Source organism: Electrophorus electricus, chromosome 3, assembly GCF_041902795.1.
Source record: "Electrophorus electricus isolate QZ-2024a chromosome 3, ASM4190279v1, whole genome shotgun sequence".
Taxonomy (NCBI): Eukaryota; Metazoa; Chordata; class Actinopteri; order Gymnotiformes; family Gymnotidae; genus Electrophorus; species Electrophorus electricus.
The window spans coordinates 3412070-3427131 of NC_137499.1; the positions used below are offsets into that span (position 1 = coordinate 3412070).

Here is a 15062-nt window from a genome sequence, read left to right on the forward strand (position 1 = left end):
TAAAGAAAGGAGGAGAGGAGGCAGCTAGCTAGCAGGCTAGCAAGGAGGGAACAGGCAGGGTTTTATTACGGATTTCATACACACACACACAGCCAGCGCCGAAACCTAAGCAATCGACTAAACAAGCAGTCATCCACACGACCTCGTCAGCTCTGTTTCAGCGCCGTGGAAGTAAGTTGGCTTGGATTGTTGCTATTTGACTGGATATTGGGGTCGCTAGCTAACGCCTCATAGTTAGCTTAGCAAGCTAATGATGGAGTGAATGTTAGCGTTGGTTGGTTAGCGTTAGCTGCTGTCTGACGAGCCTGTTTCATGTCGGCCAGCTGTCGTTAAATGAGTCTAAACCGTGTTGTTCGCGATCCACTGAACCGTGCTTGTCGATATACGTAGCGCTAGCTAAGCTGTCAGGTAACGTTGCCGTTCCGTGGAGTGTCGAGTGTACTCTCTCCTAACGCTAATGCTAGCTGGCTCGTTAGCAGACAGGTATTGTCGGTTTTACGCGGCCAGTTGGGTTAGGTGGGCTATTAAAGGTGCCAAGTTTCGCCACAAATGGAATCATAGTTTTGGTGTTAACCGGCCACGTAGAAGGAGCACAAAGGTAAACCGTTCCTGCTACTGTGTGTCTGCTTCCTTGCTCGCCTGCAACAGAATGTCTAATCTGCCTCTCCAGTGTCGTGAGGGGGCTTTTGTCCTCACCGGGGGGTTATTAAAGAGCAGGGCGCACAGCAGGCTCACGTTAGCTCACTCGCTACTTTATCAACTCTTTACAACCGACACAGGCGTATAATGTGCAATATTGCCACTTTTTCAGCAGTAGGGCTTGATGTAATGGCCACATTGTCTAGCGTCTTGATTTTGGTTTTGTCAAGGGAACGAAGGTTTACCTAAGTAGTGGAAATGGAAGTTGTGACAGTTTTTTTTTGTAAAGCCTGTCTGTAAGCATCGCAAACGTCTCATTACGTTAATGCTACCCAACGAGCAATCTTACAGTATGCATTTAGTCTGACATTTCGCTGTGGTTCAACCATCTGCTCAGGTTATAACATATGATTGCCATGTGGGAAGTTGAAAGTCACAGTCTTACAGATCTGTGCGTGATATTTTACGTTTAGCCATATTGCAAACATAAGGGGCATCTGAAAACTGCATGGTTAATAGGCATATGTGAGTTGAGTGTTTGTTTGGGGTCGTGGACAAAGCACTTTACAGTTGTTTGTTGTCAAAGCAACTCCAAGACAGGCCTTATAAAGATGCCCAATTTGGGCTGTTTATTAACTTCTCTTAGTATTTTGTTCTCCTCAACAGTTAAATCCATTCGTGAAGAGTATGTGCACAATCGACTCATTTTACTTTAGTAGTTATTCGCCTGTATTTCATTTGAACAAACCTAATTGCACAAATAATCCAGTTATTTGTAATGAGTTCGAGTGGCATTTACATGTATGCATTAAAAGAAAATCTTCGCATCACATTGCATTTCTCTCATTATGTTCATCATTTGTGAAGCTTATGCAAAATCTTGAAATCTGAATAAGGTATTCTTACATGTGCACTCTGTTTCTGTGCACACATTTTGCATATTCAGCAAAATGTGTATTTACTGAAAAGTTTACATGGAGAACAGGATACTAAAACTATTTTCTTGAATTTGTTCTCGTTTACCGAATATCAGTACCCTATTATGGGTCATATTTTTTATTTTCAACCATGGAAATCACCAATCCAGGTGGATGGTGACTGAGAATCTTGTCATGGAATAAACTGCACCTTTAGTCTGACAGTAAATGAGGCATCAGATTCTCCAGACTACATAAAAATATGTAGATCAATGTAAATATGATCACATAGTGATAAGATACTTCGGGAACATGGCCAAATATGCAACTTTGTATACGTTAACATTCTAGATTGCTTTTCTCACACATTGTTAAATCTTGGGGGCTTTCAGCTACACTTCTTTGTGATGTGTGAGTGCTCTGATAGTGATCACTGGCACTGCGATATCAAGATGAATAACACCATATGGATACTTTTTTTAAATTATTTTTTTAAACACTTTTTATTTCTGTAGCACCGAATGTTGAATCATCTGCCATACGTGCTTAAATTATTTTATTATTACACAATGTGACTCCAACCTACATAGTGCAAAGAACCTTATTGGTGTCAAATTTGCAGCCTTGTGCGCTCTCGTTCCCAGTTTATTGAGCTTGGCTAGGTTCTGGCACCCTCCCCCATGGTTTCTTCCCTTACCAAGGGGTCACAGGGAAGTAGTTGCTCACTGGTGGTGTCACTGTAGGAATCCCTCCCTGATGCTTGCCTTCCTCCTGAGCTAATCTTCTCTATAAAGGTTAATGACTGCAGGTCAGACTTTTAATGGCTATGGCGTGGAGCATCAATCTCACTCCAATGAGGATCACAACATATACTTAAAGTCTAGAAATATGATGCCGATTTTGATTGTTCTATTACGTTTGTTGAAAACCCCTAGCTTTTTTTCTAATAGGTAAACTAACCCTATGACTAACCTACAGAAAACTAAAGCATGCTATACCAGTCCAAGTCTCAAACCAACACATGTAATTGGGCTTAATCGGTAGGTAAAGATACTATGACTTTATTACCCACCCCCCATCAGCCTCTGAATTTCATGTATCTTGAAGCAGTCACGTCTGATTTATTTATTTATTTTTATTATTATTATTTTTTCTGTGCTATTACTAATTTGTCGCTTTTAAGAATACTGTTTGATTACCATCTTGACGGACTCATTAGAATGAAAGTAGCTGTGTTTGCTCCACTGGCTGCTTGTGAAACTTGTTCCTGTAGAGAAATCTATTTCTGGGTCCACACTCTCCCCATCCCGCACTCGTGGGTCTTGCTGTTTTGCAGTCATGTAGTCAGGGCTTTATGCAACTAGAGCTCCACAGACCTGCCTTCCAGAGTGACTGAGGCTCTGATGCAGAGATGTGTGCAAGTGGTGGAATTTATTATCCATCAACAAGTCGCTACAGCTCTAAACTTGCAGAATAGACCTAGTCTCTGAGACAAGTTATCTTGCATGAAAGTACATAGTATTGAATACTTTTAACAGATTTTTTTCTCCTGGGTTGGTGGAAAGCAATAGGCATTAACAATGTGAACAAATTCTTACAGGGAAATATTGCAGGGACCCACTTGTAAAAGCCCTTTCCATGACAATTGGACATGAATGCACTGTTTGTTCTTGGTTGTATAAAAAAGTTAGCTAGAACACCAGCATGAAGCATGTGCCGTAGCTTTTGTTTGCTTTTATATTTACATTTACAGCGTTTGGCAGACGCCCTTGTCCAGAGCAACTTGCAGAAGTGTTTTGTAATCTCTATCAAATGCGTATCCTCATGTGAACATGCATAGGTCACTGTTAAGAATACTGTCAGGCTTAATCCCTGGCTATAGAGTGGAAAAGACAGTAAAAGATATATTTATTTCTTTGTTTGTTTTTAAAGTACATAGCTAAGTCAACCCGTGCCCATTTTTTTCAAACAGTGCGGATGTCTACAAAGGGTGTCTCTTCAACCTGGCAGCAGTGACGGGCACAGTAGCAGTGGTGTGCCAGCACACGGGCGTCCCATGAGCTTTCTGTCGGCCTGAGCAGTGCACTGTGGGCACGGCCCTGGTTTCCCTGGAACTCGGCGTCCACGGCGCTGCTATCATGGATCACCCCAGAGAGAAGGAGGCTGAGAGACCAGCAAGGAGCAGTAAAGTGGCGCAAGGGCAGAGCCGGCACTCGCGGCCCTCCAGTTCTTCCACGTCGTCCGGTGTCCTCATGGTGGGACCGAACTTCCGTGTTGGGAAGAAGATTGGCTGCGGAAACTTTGGGGAGCTAAAACTCGGTAAATATCATCTGTGAGCTTTGGTACCCATCTGGCCAGTGCTGCACTGTGTGGGGATGCGCCATAATCTTTTTTTTGGAGTTCTGTCTTACAAAGTTCACTAGAAAAGTGTAAGAGTGAAGCAGTGTTGACTAATATTAAAATCAAAATAACAATGGTCACTTAGAACAGTTGAATAGTAGCACTGAGATGATTCATTGCAAATCTTGCAGGTTTCCTACACACATCCCGTAGCGGGAGGATCTCTTGCATGCTGCAGGCTATTATTAGTGCAGGATCCTTCGTTCATTCAGCTCATTCATTCTAGTGTACTTTGAGACCGTTTGGCAGCTGTAGGCCACCGTGTTGAGGCAAACTATGATTGACTCAAGATGCCATAGAGAAGACATGGGTGTATTCCCTTTCAGAGCTAGTGTGCCACCTCTGAAGGAGCCCTTACCCTAAAGCACTGTCGTTTCTGCTGTGGGAAGATTAGTGCGGAACATTTTTTGGGAGGACAAATATCGCAGCTGAATCACAAGTACTCCAGTCTGAAAGTGTTGTGCTATAAAAGTGCTGTGAGAACAGTATCAGTGAGAACAGGTTAGTTCTCCCAGCAGAGAATGAAGGTTATCTGGACAGGATAATATATGTATGGTTGTTTTGTTGTCGGTCTGTAGTTTGGCACTTTACTTCTAATACAGTGGTTTTAATACATCCAACACATTTAATGTTTTTGATTTTAGACAGTGTGTCTGCACTGTTAGAAACTTTCCACTGATTTATTTATAGAGCAGTAAGACAAATCTGTTTAAGGCAGTTTTCCCTGGAAAACAATGGAAGCTTTCTTGGAATGTTAATTTGTTATACATTTATTACTTTTTAAATGGTTGATTGTCACTGACCTAAACATTAGAAAGGAATGGGATTTGTCCACAGATCCATTCCATCAGACACGGACATGCGCTGAGAGAACAGCTGGAGTAGTAGACCTTTTAACAAAGCTAGTTTCTTTACCAAGGCTGGAAAATGGTGGCATCCCAGCCAGTGCCTGCCTGCATGAAATGTATCACTGTTCTGCTGTGCTTTCAATGCATGTGGGAGCCTGCTCAGGGCAGTGTTATTTTCATATCAGTTTGTGTTGTTTGTTTGTTTGTTTTTGTTTTTGTTCTCTCCCCCCCTTGGCTTCGGCTCTGCTCCTTCCAGGTCTGTTTTAAAGCCGGAATGTTTTGGGGTCACGCTAAGAGGTTCAAACTTCAAAGTGGTCCTGAAGTGTGAACCTGAAGAGTGCCTGTCACTGGTTTAGTTGTGAGTCACCCTTGCTGTTAACAATTGTGCTTTCTGTTGTAATTATTTGGGACCCTTTTTTCCCCCTTTTCAGGAAAGAACCTCTATACCAACGAATATGTTGCTATCAAATTGGTATGTATATTACAGTTTCTTGTGTCAACATGTTCACTGTAGGCTTGTGTAGTTTATAGTTTCTTAATAATTAGTAAGATATTGGCTTTTGCAACACTGTAGTGAAGTACACACTGTTCCAGAGGATTGGGATGTTTCAAACAGAGGTGCTGTGCAAGCAAAGTGCTTCAAAGTGCATCTCTACATATTTTACTATAGTACAAGGTCACATTTTGCCTCAAAAATAGAAATGCTGTTAAAGTTTGTTTTACATTGACATCAGTGAAATTAAATGAAGAATGAAGCAGAATTAAATGAAAGGGAAAAAATATCTAATTCAGCAATGATGAAAGCTGCAGCTTGCTTGCCAGCAAGTTGACCTCCCTTCCAAATGATAAACACTATGTCCGTGATGTTTTTTGCCATCTAATGAGAAAAGCATGGTACTAGGGGCTTTATTTCCAAAATGGGATCTCCTGATATGCAGAAGGACTGGGAAAGGCAGACTGCACAGGATCCCTAGACTTTGGCCTCTAGTGCATCATCAAAAAAACAGTGTAGCATTTGTTGGCACACACTACTTTTTAGGACTTCAGACTAAGGGGATTAAAGTTAAACAATAGCTGTTTCAAAACCTGACATAGGTAGGCTAACCTTGACCTTGGTCTCTTGAGAATGGATCTGGACCTTGGGTGACTGCCTTGGCTCTTTATGCAGAATATGTTTAGATTGTGATTGTCTATTGTTGAGTGCACAAATAGGTTGTATCCAGTATGATTTGCTTCTAATAGTTTTCCTTTAATTTTCACTGTTCTAGGAACCTGTGAAATCCAGGGCGCCACAGCTACATTTGGAATACCGGTTTTACAAAACATTAGGGAGCACAGGTAAGGTTTTGATGATTGTAATGTCCTTATCTTTGTTTTATGGTGTGTACCTTGCAGTATTTATTGGTTCACAGATTTAGTGAAACACCTTTTGTGTTGTCCTTCTTACTTCATGGGTAAAATTTGCACAACTGGTCACTATTGCATTGAGCTCTGGCATGTCCCTTAACTGAAATAGTCCGGATATGTGTTTATACTTGCATTCTTAAATGGGTTGGTTCACTTGAAATTAAAATAAAAGGTTAGTAGTGATTAATGCTGGCACTTGTGGGACATTGGTGTGGTCTTGAATGCCAGAGACCAGTGAACACACTGAGCAAGTTGTGCTCTGCTCTGCACTAGGAACAGCAGGCCATAAATGTGTTGTGAGGATAGGAGGAGGGGTAGGCTCCAGTGCCATCAGCCCCTCCCATAGATTGCTGGTCAGCTCTAACGCAGGTGCAGACACGCATCTCGACGCTGGGATGAGACATGCGGGCGATGCGAAAGTCATCCCTGCGGGGCCAGACAAATGACGAGCGTGCCTTTTGTTTCCTCTGGGATCCGGCGTGGTAAACCCGGGAAGCTTCCCGGGCATCGTGACACGGCACATCTCTCCGGTGGCACGCCGCTAATCCTTCTGCCGCTCGGCGAGGATGGTGAGCCAGCGGGTAGCTGGCAGCATGCTGCAGCCGCTTTGAAGTGCACACGCTACTCAGCACATTCTGGATTCAGATTTCAAATTCTATTGTGCCTTACAGCTGCCGAGGATGAAACCAGCACTTTTTATGGGCCTTGAAGCATCCAGGGAAGGGAAGAGGGAAGTGACATGTTTAGTTTGTCAGCTTCCTTTTCCCCATGGGGACCAGTGTTCTGCCTGATATAGGGAGCTTGTGGTTTCAGGCTACCGTGGAGGTTTTAGTCAGCAGTACTGCCCAGGCACTGTAATGCCTGCCTTTTAAGTGGCTTTCAGTAAACTTGGTGAAGCCACAGCTCATCTGAAATAGCATGGTCTGCCGTATGCTTGCTGAGGCATATGGGCAGCGTTGTGGAGAGCCGTGTCTGAACCGGAGAGGAGTTGCTCTGCTCGCGGAGTTGCAAGGAGAGCAGCGTTCATGAATAATTCAGAGCATGTTTGTAGTAGGGTCTGTCAACCTGGCTTTTAACACGCTGCCAATATGTGCAGCATTGTGTTCTGTTGTATGAATGCTACTTGCCATTAGGCCTACACACGTGCTGCCTGTTAACCTTAAAACATTGATTCTGAACCTTCCTTATAATATAATATCTCGACGTGACTCCGGTCTATTTCAGTCTCGGGCCGCAGTGTTGCTGTGTACGTGTCTCTTGTTATTGAGTGGCTGTGCTAAGGCCAGCTTTTTACACAGTTCCTGTGTCGGAGATGAATCAGCACTGCAGGGAAGATGGCATTCTGGCCAAGAGCGTTTCCATGATGCCCTCTTGGTGCTCTTAGGGCCGCTATCAAGGACGATCTAGAAAGGAGTCCACTCAGCGGGGGATGTTTGCTGGGTCTTGATATTCAAGACCCTTTGTTGTGGCAGGGCTGAAAACTATCCCCAGGTTTACAGCTATTGCCCACTGGGGCTTTCAGTACAATTAATGCTTGAACCAAATTTCATTAAATAAACCCGTGCTTGAGTCATGTCTTCTGTCTGTTTAAATTGCAGACTGCTTTTTTTTTTGTTGATGAGTTCAGTGGGTCTCTGTCAGTTCAATGCCCCAAACTGCATGTGAATCATACATTGCCCCTTCTGGTATCATTTTCACCCTTTCGCAAGCCTGCGACAGCCCTACTTGGTCATCTGTGCTGGCTGCGTTTAGTGCCACCCTCGTCATTTATGCGGGGCTCTGCCGACACGTTATCTAATAACCTCAGGACACGTCAAAGACTCAGCACAGAGGGGGGAAAGGTCGTAGAGGGGGGAACACCACCCAAAAACTCAGAACGCGCTAGTAAAGCCAGGCAGGAGGCCACTAACCGCTGACTCCCTAGCTCGTCCTTGGTAGGTCATGGGAAGAAGGTTAGGGAGCCAAATAAGAGCAAAGGTTTTTTTTTTTTGTTTTTTTTCTTTACTTTTTTAAAACTTTTTTTTACCGAATGCAAGAATTATATCTTTGGACATTTCTGCAACAATGCAGGTGATGTGCTCAGATGCTGACTAAAACATTTGCAAATGTGCTTGCAGTTCGCATTCCCACCAGCTTTACTGTGACACTTAATGGTAAGCCAGGCACCACAGAACACCTACATGTCCACAAACAGCTGAGCTAGTGTGCTCCTCACATTTCATGGTTAATGCGCTCTTGCTGATATGATCTAGGAGGCACGTCACAGAGCCCATCATCTCTTTGTAGATAGAAGCACACGCCAGACATCCAGGTCTAGTTGAATTTCCATGTCTGAATAGAGTTAGGTGATATGACAAGAATGTCATGACACAAAACATATCACAGTATTTAATTTTTCCAAGCTTTGCTGACAGGTTGCAACAGGAAAAACATAACTTGAAGCCTAGTTGAGCCATATTGTTTTGGCTGAAGTAGGAAAACAAATCAAACAATTGGTTAAAAAAATATGAATCGCATGATGAGCTAGCAACCCCTCCAGCTAACTTCTTAAATATTTATTTAAGACACTTGCAGATAGTCTGTGTTCTAGAAGTATTGGCGTTAATATGATACACCTCTAAAAAGGTATCACATTATGATGCAGTTTGACAATAACATATTGGCCTTCCCTAGTCTGATGACATTATAGGACACAGTTCTGCCTCATTAGCAGCTTCTAAAGGCCGGTGTGAGCACATTACACATGTATATTCTTTTCTTGCATAACACCTCTGATGGTCATGAAGACAGGAATAAAACCTAGTTTTAAAAAACTTGGCTTTCTGTGTGAAATGGCGAACAAAAGTAATTTGGTTGTAGTGTCTTTGTTAATGACAGCAGCAGCACGCTGCTATGAGGCCTGTGGCCTCCTAGGGACATGTGACCCTTGACATCCTCATGACCAGGAGGACCACTCCGACCCATCCCAAGGCTTGAGCTCTGGTGCGAGATCCAGCTTGAAGGAAGCCTTCCTCCTCCCTATCCCTCTACCTGCCACTGATCCGGCGGGAAAGCAGAGCGAGGCCCTAGCCTGACCATCCCTGTCTGCAAGACGGTGGGGAGTTGCTTGTTTTTCACTATGTATAGGTATGAAGTGGCCTCGGACGAGTTAGCCACAGGAGGGACGAATGGATATGAAAGCCAGGCCAGGCCAGCTGGCGCGGTGAGGCTTGACCCGGGCTGGAGCCCACTAGTCTGCTTTCTACTCAGCACTTTTAGATCTGAGTGCCTCTTCTGGGCCATTTGTGTGTTTATGGTTGTTGAATTGTCCATGTTGCGCACAGCCTAACATCTTCACTAGATGTTTGGTTGCCACAGTACAGTAGTACCATGAAATCAAACGTAAAGCTATGTTTACACAGTAGTGAAACCTATTTACATAGCATGAGTTGCAGGTGAAATGGATGCTTCATTCAAACTGTTGGTCCCAGTCACCCTCTCCTTTAAGACCCGAGCATCCTTTCCATGTCTTCTTAACGTGCTCTTAGATGGGAAAAGGTTTCAAATAACTAAAGTTTTCACCATGGTTCAAACACTCCAAATCTCCCATAATTCTCTTAAAACAGTCACCTGGGGGATTGGCTGCCTAACTGCGATAACGGCTCTACTGAAGACTACCCCTACTGACATGCCCAGACACAATTCCTGCATGAGCGCAGCACATGGCTTTATTTTTAGCTGCATTATTCATCTCTCCCTGTCACTGGAACGTTACTCCACTCTCCTCTCAGATGATCACTATCTGTTTAGGAGACAAGGCATAAGGATGCATGCTCCGGCGATGCTGGAGGTGGGGAAAAAATGGCCTTTTACCAGTCTTGTGGGAGAGTAAAGGAAAAGGGAGAATGTCTGGCCTGAATAACAATGGACTCTGCTTTTAACAGTCTGCAAGGGGCCAACTGAAAACATTCCATAAAGGTAAACTGGAATGTGCTGTGCCCTGATGTAAGCTCAGAGGGTGGCCAACGATGAGAGGATGTTATTGATGATTAGTCATCTTCCCCTGGACCCACTCAGCGCGGGAAGGCGATGGAGTGATTAGTTCATCTTTTCCTCCCTCTCATGTGCACCCGCCCTCCCTCCCTCCCTCATGTTTCTCGCATTCTGCCCGTCGCATTCGCGGGAGCCGAGATTAGCATGTTGGCAAGGTTGCGGGAGGTGGAGTGTTTGTACTCAAAATAAACACCGCGCTTAAGGTGGCAAGCTGAATGTCATGTGTTGGAATCTCCCCTCTCTGTGCTGTATGAAACCGTAGCAAGAGAGGAGGACTGACAAATGAAATGGAAACAGAGCGAAAGAGGGCCGGCGTCTATCACAGTGTGCTGGGGCGTCAAGCAGAGCGGCGCCCCCCGACGGCCCTGGGCCGACGCAGAAATGTCCATAGGGCTAATGAGCCAGCGAGGGTGATGTTGTGCACCCCGTCCCATCCCGAGACACCTCTCCTCCCCTTTTGGCCTCAGGGCTCGTCGCACCGGCCCGAGAAAGCAGGCAGCTGCTCCACGGCACAGGCCTCACCGTTGAGTGTGTGGCGGAGTGGGCGTGTAGCGCAGTGTAGGGACGGGCCGTGGGTAGGCGGCAGCTCTGCTCTCAGCCGGAGTGCTCAGCTTGGTGAATGTCCTAATACAGCTCCCGGCACATATGCAAGCCGTGTCCGTCCTCCGTCTGCCTGTCTCTAATCTCTTTGCAGGGCTTTTGCCCAGATGCGTTATGCAGTTATTCAAGTGACACCTGTCTTGTACCATTCCAAAATATGGACCAATTTCAAACAAAAAGTGAGCTTTTGTTGCTTCTGGGGTGGTGGGGAATGAACTTAATGTCCTAGAAAGGGGGGTTAACTTAACAATGTCCTACAAAGTCTCGGTGTGCTTCAAGGAAAGAGCTTTATTTCTGTTCCTCGCTGACTTTGGCCCGTCCTCTGGGACTGTGGCCATGTTTATTTATGAGGCTGGATCCGCGTGGCATCAGCAGTCCAGTAAGTGGCCAGTCAAGGTCCATTTTATCAAGCATCTCTGGGTGGCGCTGCTCCTACCTCTTCACGTAGCTGTTCGTTTGCTAGGAGGTGAGTTGTACTAACCACGGTTCAGCACTCGCACTTGAGGAAGTTTACATGTAAGCCAGTGAGATTTTATTTATTTATTTTTTTAACCCCCCCCCCCCCCCCCCCCCCCCGGGAGAGTTCCATCGTCCCCCAGGTGGTCACGTGACATCCAGGCTTGTCAAGTGTGCCTGTTCGAGCCAACTGCTCGGAGCACAGGGTCGCAGCCCCACGAAAATCCCCCGCTTGCGTCGTGCCTTCTCCTCCAGCAGGAGAGCCCATCCCGCAGGGCCTGGACAGTCGGCTTTTGTTCCTGGTTAATGTGTAGCTGGTATTGTGCTGAAGTCTGCTACTCCTCTTGGCTGGTGGCCCTGGCATCGGGACCTTTAGCGAGTGCGCGTTAGCTCAGCTACTGATTCACTGGTGCTGCTTTCTACACCAACTGAGGCTCTCTGCACAGGTGTGCGGATGTCTGTGCGTGCGCTGGTTTGAGCTGCGTGCTGTGTCTTGTAGTGTACCTAAACCAGAGGCTGCGGGTTCATGTGTCTCAGTTTGGAGTGGTCGGGGGTTGGGTGGGCCTGATGGGCGTTACTCTGCCCGGAGCCTTGGGGCCTTGTTCCTAATCACCCCTTATTTTAACATTTTTATTGCAATTAGGCGCTTATCCAAATACACATAATTATAGGTCTTAGACTGCAAAGTCAATTTTTTCCAACATGTGTACACGTTGTACGGGTCCCTTAAATGGTTCCATACTGTTTCTCCACAAAGGGCGCACTCTTCCAAGCCTGTGCCTTCAGCAACTGCCTGCCCCTAACCATCCCCTTCCTGTACTGGGGTCTCCTTGTACCAATGCTGCCAGTGAAGGTGTTAATCACTGTGCCCAATGCGTGTTGTGTGCAGCTCGAACATGGATGAGTCATCGCCAGGCCAGCATGTGTTCCATTCTCAGGGGTGTTACAAACAACAAAAAAACCCACCAATCCCGTGCTGCGTGGGTTTGCTCCGCCTACCTCAGCCTCACTGCCTCTGCCGGTGCGAAGGTGATTTATGTGAGCTGGAAGCTCCCACAATGCCTTGCCGACAGGCTGTTTCACATGCTACAGGGATGTATGGAACACCGCTCACGTGGCAGATCTATTGAGGCTTGCTTTCCCATCCATTCAGAAAGGAAGTGGGATTATTACTACACACAGAGCAACAGGCGCTGTATCAGATCCTGCCCCATGTGTGCTTTCTCACTCTTCTGTCATCCTGTGGCAGGATGAATCGCTCCTTGGGCAGCTTGGGCAGCAAATCTTAATCCTATCAAATCAGCTTTGCATTTTGCAGACTGAGAAACATGCTGGTAAATAAACCATTCATAGCTGTTGATGTTGTCACATCTGCTTTCCATCTGGGATGAGTGCGCCCAAGTTGAAGACTTGTCAGTCCAAACTGAATTCACTGTCTCAAAGCTCGCACTGTTCATTTTGCCAGTGATTAACACTGATTAACGGTGTTCATGGCAAGATTTATTTTATGATGTTCTTTATGCATCAAAATGTTCAGTCTTTATTAGCTGTGGTGGTGTTTTGCAGCGGTATAAATCCACACTTGTTGGCTAATAGTTCACTTCTTTTCTGTGCATATAATGGCATTATATTTATTTGCATAGGAGAGAAATAATTGTCTAATTTCTGCTGTATGGTACTGGAAGAACTTGGATGATACATTTTTTTCCAAAAGAAACTTTACATTAAAGAAACCTGTTTTTTGTTTTTTTACTCAAATTATTTATATATAATATTTATATATTTTTGTGACAAAGAAGCACTTTAGAATATATATGCTACTTTTAGTATACGATTTCAAAGTAACCTTTGATGCTGTACAGTTTTCTTTAACATTCCAAAAAAAATAAATTCCTAATCCATTTAGTTCCTAATTGCTTGTGTCATTCAGACGGACCTGCAGGCCTCTGTGTGTAATTAACGCAGCCCTGTCTTGTTCCGCTACACGGCTGCAGCGGAGGGACTTCCACAGGTGTACTATTTCGGGCCGTGTGGGAAATTCAATGCCATGGTCCTGGAGCTGCTGGGCCCCAGCCTGGAGGACCTGTTTGACCTGTGCGACCGCACCTTCTCCCTCAAGACGGTCTTAATGATAGCCATACAGCTGGTGAGTGGACTCTCTTCAGCATGCTCTCTCCGTGGAAGACTAGAAGACACAGTAATCTGCGTGTTTTAAGTCATAGCTTTGTGGCGGTGCCTCTAAACACTGTTATTACTGTGCTTTCCGAAAAAAAAGACCAACCCAAATACAGCCGGAATTGGCACATGTAATCTGCCGTGCAGTTGTTGTCTAACAAAATAGCATACCATAGCAGCTTGCAGTGTTGGTCAGGTGGCTTCCCAACGTTACATTGTTTTTGATTACATAGAGGAGGCTGTAATTATTCACTCAGCCTGCCAACTTGGCTGTTGTGCCTTGCATTACCTGGCCTGGTTTCAGGGATGTGACTGTCTCAGAACAATCAGAGGGGAAATTATATAGCCTTGGGCACCTGTAGCTTGGCTGGCCATATGTAAAAAAACAACAAACAATAATGATAACGATGATAATGATTTTTTTTTTAAAATATTTTATGGATTTATTCACCCCCACCCCAGCCAAAAAAAAAGAAAAAAAAAAAGATTGTTTTTAAAAATACAAAAAACTCAAGCCACCATTTGGATGCCTGTTTTGTTAGTAGTTTTCACTCCACTAATATGGAGTGCCGCATGTATGTGCACTGGCCCATTCTCAAGGGTTGACGGTGTACTGTTTGCTTGTTACCATAAATGACGTCCTGCCAAACAGCGTCCTGGAAGCAGCAGCACACCCCTGATGCCCTCTCCTGTTCCCACATGCAGTCCACAGTAGCTTCCCATGTTTGAATTCAGTCCAAGTTTACTTGTATAGCACCATTTTACAAGACACACATTGTCACAAAACAGCTTTACAAAAGTGTATGTATATTTTAATGTGGTGACTGCTCCACGATCGTATGTTGATCACACCCTACGCCACTTTTCCACAGATCTCCCGCATGGAGTACGTGCATTCCAAGAACCTCATCTACAGGGATGTGAAGCCAGAGAACTTCCTCATTGGTCGGCAAGGGAACAAGAAGGAGCACATCATTCACATCATCGACTTTGGCTTGGCCAAAGAATACATTGACCCTGAAACCAAAAAACACATTCCTTACCGGGAGCACAAGAGTCTCACTGGCACGGCCAGATACATGTCCATCAACACACACCTGGGGAAAGGTAAGATCACTGTCGCCACCGTCTCTGTGTTTCCTGCTTGGTTTTGGTCAACGTCTGTCAGTAAGGAAAATCGTTTGGCTCCTTATGAGGTCTAGTGGGAAAAGGCTTTATTTATTCAGGCTGTTCTCATGGATGAGCTGTACAAGGTCTGTTCTTGCCCATTTGTTGCAGAGCAAAGTCGGCGGGACGACCTGGAAGCATTAGGGCACATGTTCATGTATTTCCTGCGAGGCAGTCTCCCCTGGCAGGGACTAAAGGTATGGCGGCCGAGCCAAATCCTGAATCACAGAATCCAAACGCTCGTTCCTCCGAGCATGCCTAAGCTGCTGTTTCCCTTTGCAGGCGGACACGTTAAAAGAACGGTATCAGAAAATTGGGGATACCAAAAGGAACACTCCTATCGAAGTTCTCTGTGAGAACTTTCCAGGTAGATTATTTGGAGGGGGGTGGTCTACGTACATGAGGCACCATGTTTATTCAT

The 15062-nt window shown here is 45.1% G+C and overlaps 1 protein-coding gene across 11 annotated transcripts in view; it reads left to right on the forward strand.

Annotated features, from left to right (window-relative positions):
* csnk1g1 (casein kinase 1, gamma 1) overlaps positions 1 to 15062 on the forward strand; it is a 25927-nt gene continuing 10865 nt past the window's right edge. For 6 of the 11 annotated variants that reach the window (XR_014122491.1, XR_014122492.1, XM_081709823.1 and 3 more), the window contains exons 1-9: positions 1 to 171; positions 3529 to 3875; positions 5236 to 5276; positions 6073 to 6142; positions 8329 to 8364; positions 13294 to 13445; positions 14347 to 14581; positions 14753 to 14838; positions 14924 to 15008. Coding sequence is in view for 9 of the 11 variants with exons in the window: in XM_081709823.1 (XP_081565949.1) it covers positions 3695 to 3875; positions 5236 to 5276; positions 6073 to 6142; positions 8329 to 8364; positions 13294 to 13445; positions 14347 to 14581; positions 14753 to 14838; positions 14924 to 15008 (886 nt within the window). In the remaining 2 variants the exon portion in view is untranslated. Of the gene's footprint in view, positions 172 to 3528; positions 3876 to 5235; positions 5277 to 6072; positions 6143 to 8328; positions 8365 to 8394; positions 9414 to 13293; positions 13446 to 14346; positions 14582 to 14752; positions 14839 to 14923; positions 15009 to 15062 lie in introns of those variants that run through there. The other 5 variants (XM_081709825.1, XM_027012169.3, XM_027012184.3 and 2 more) reach the window with 3 other exon arrangements.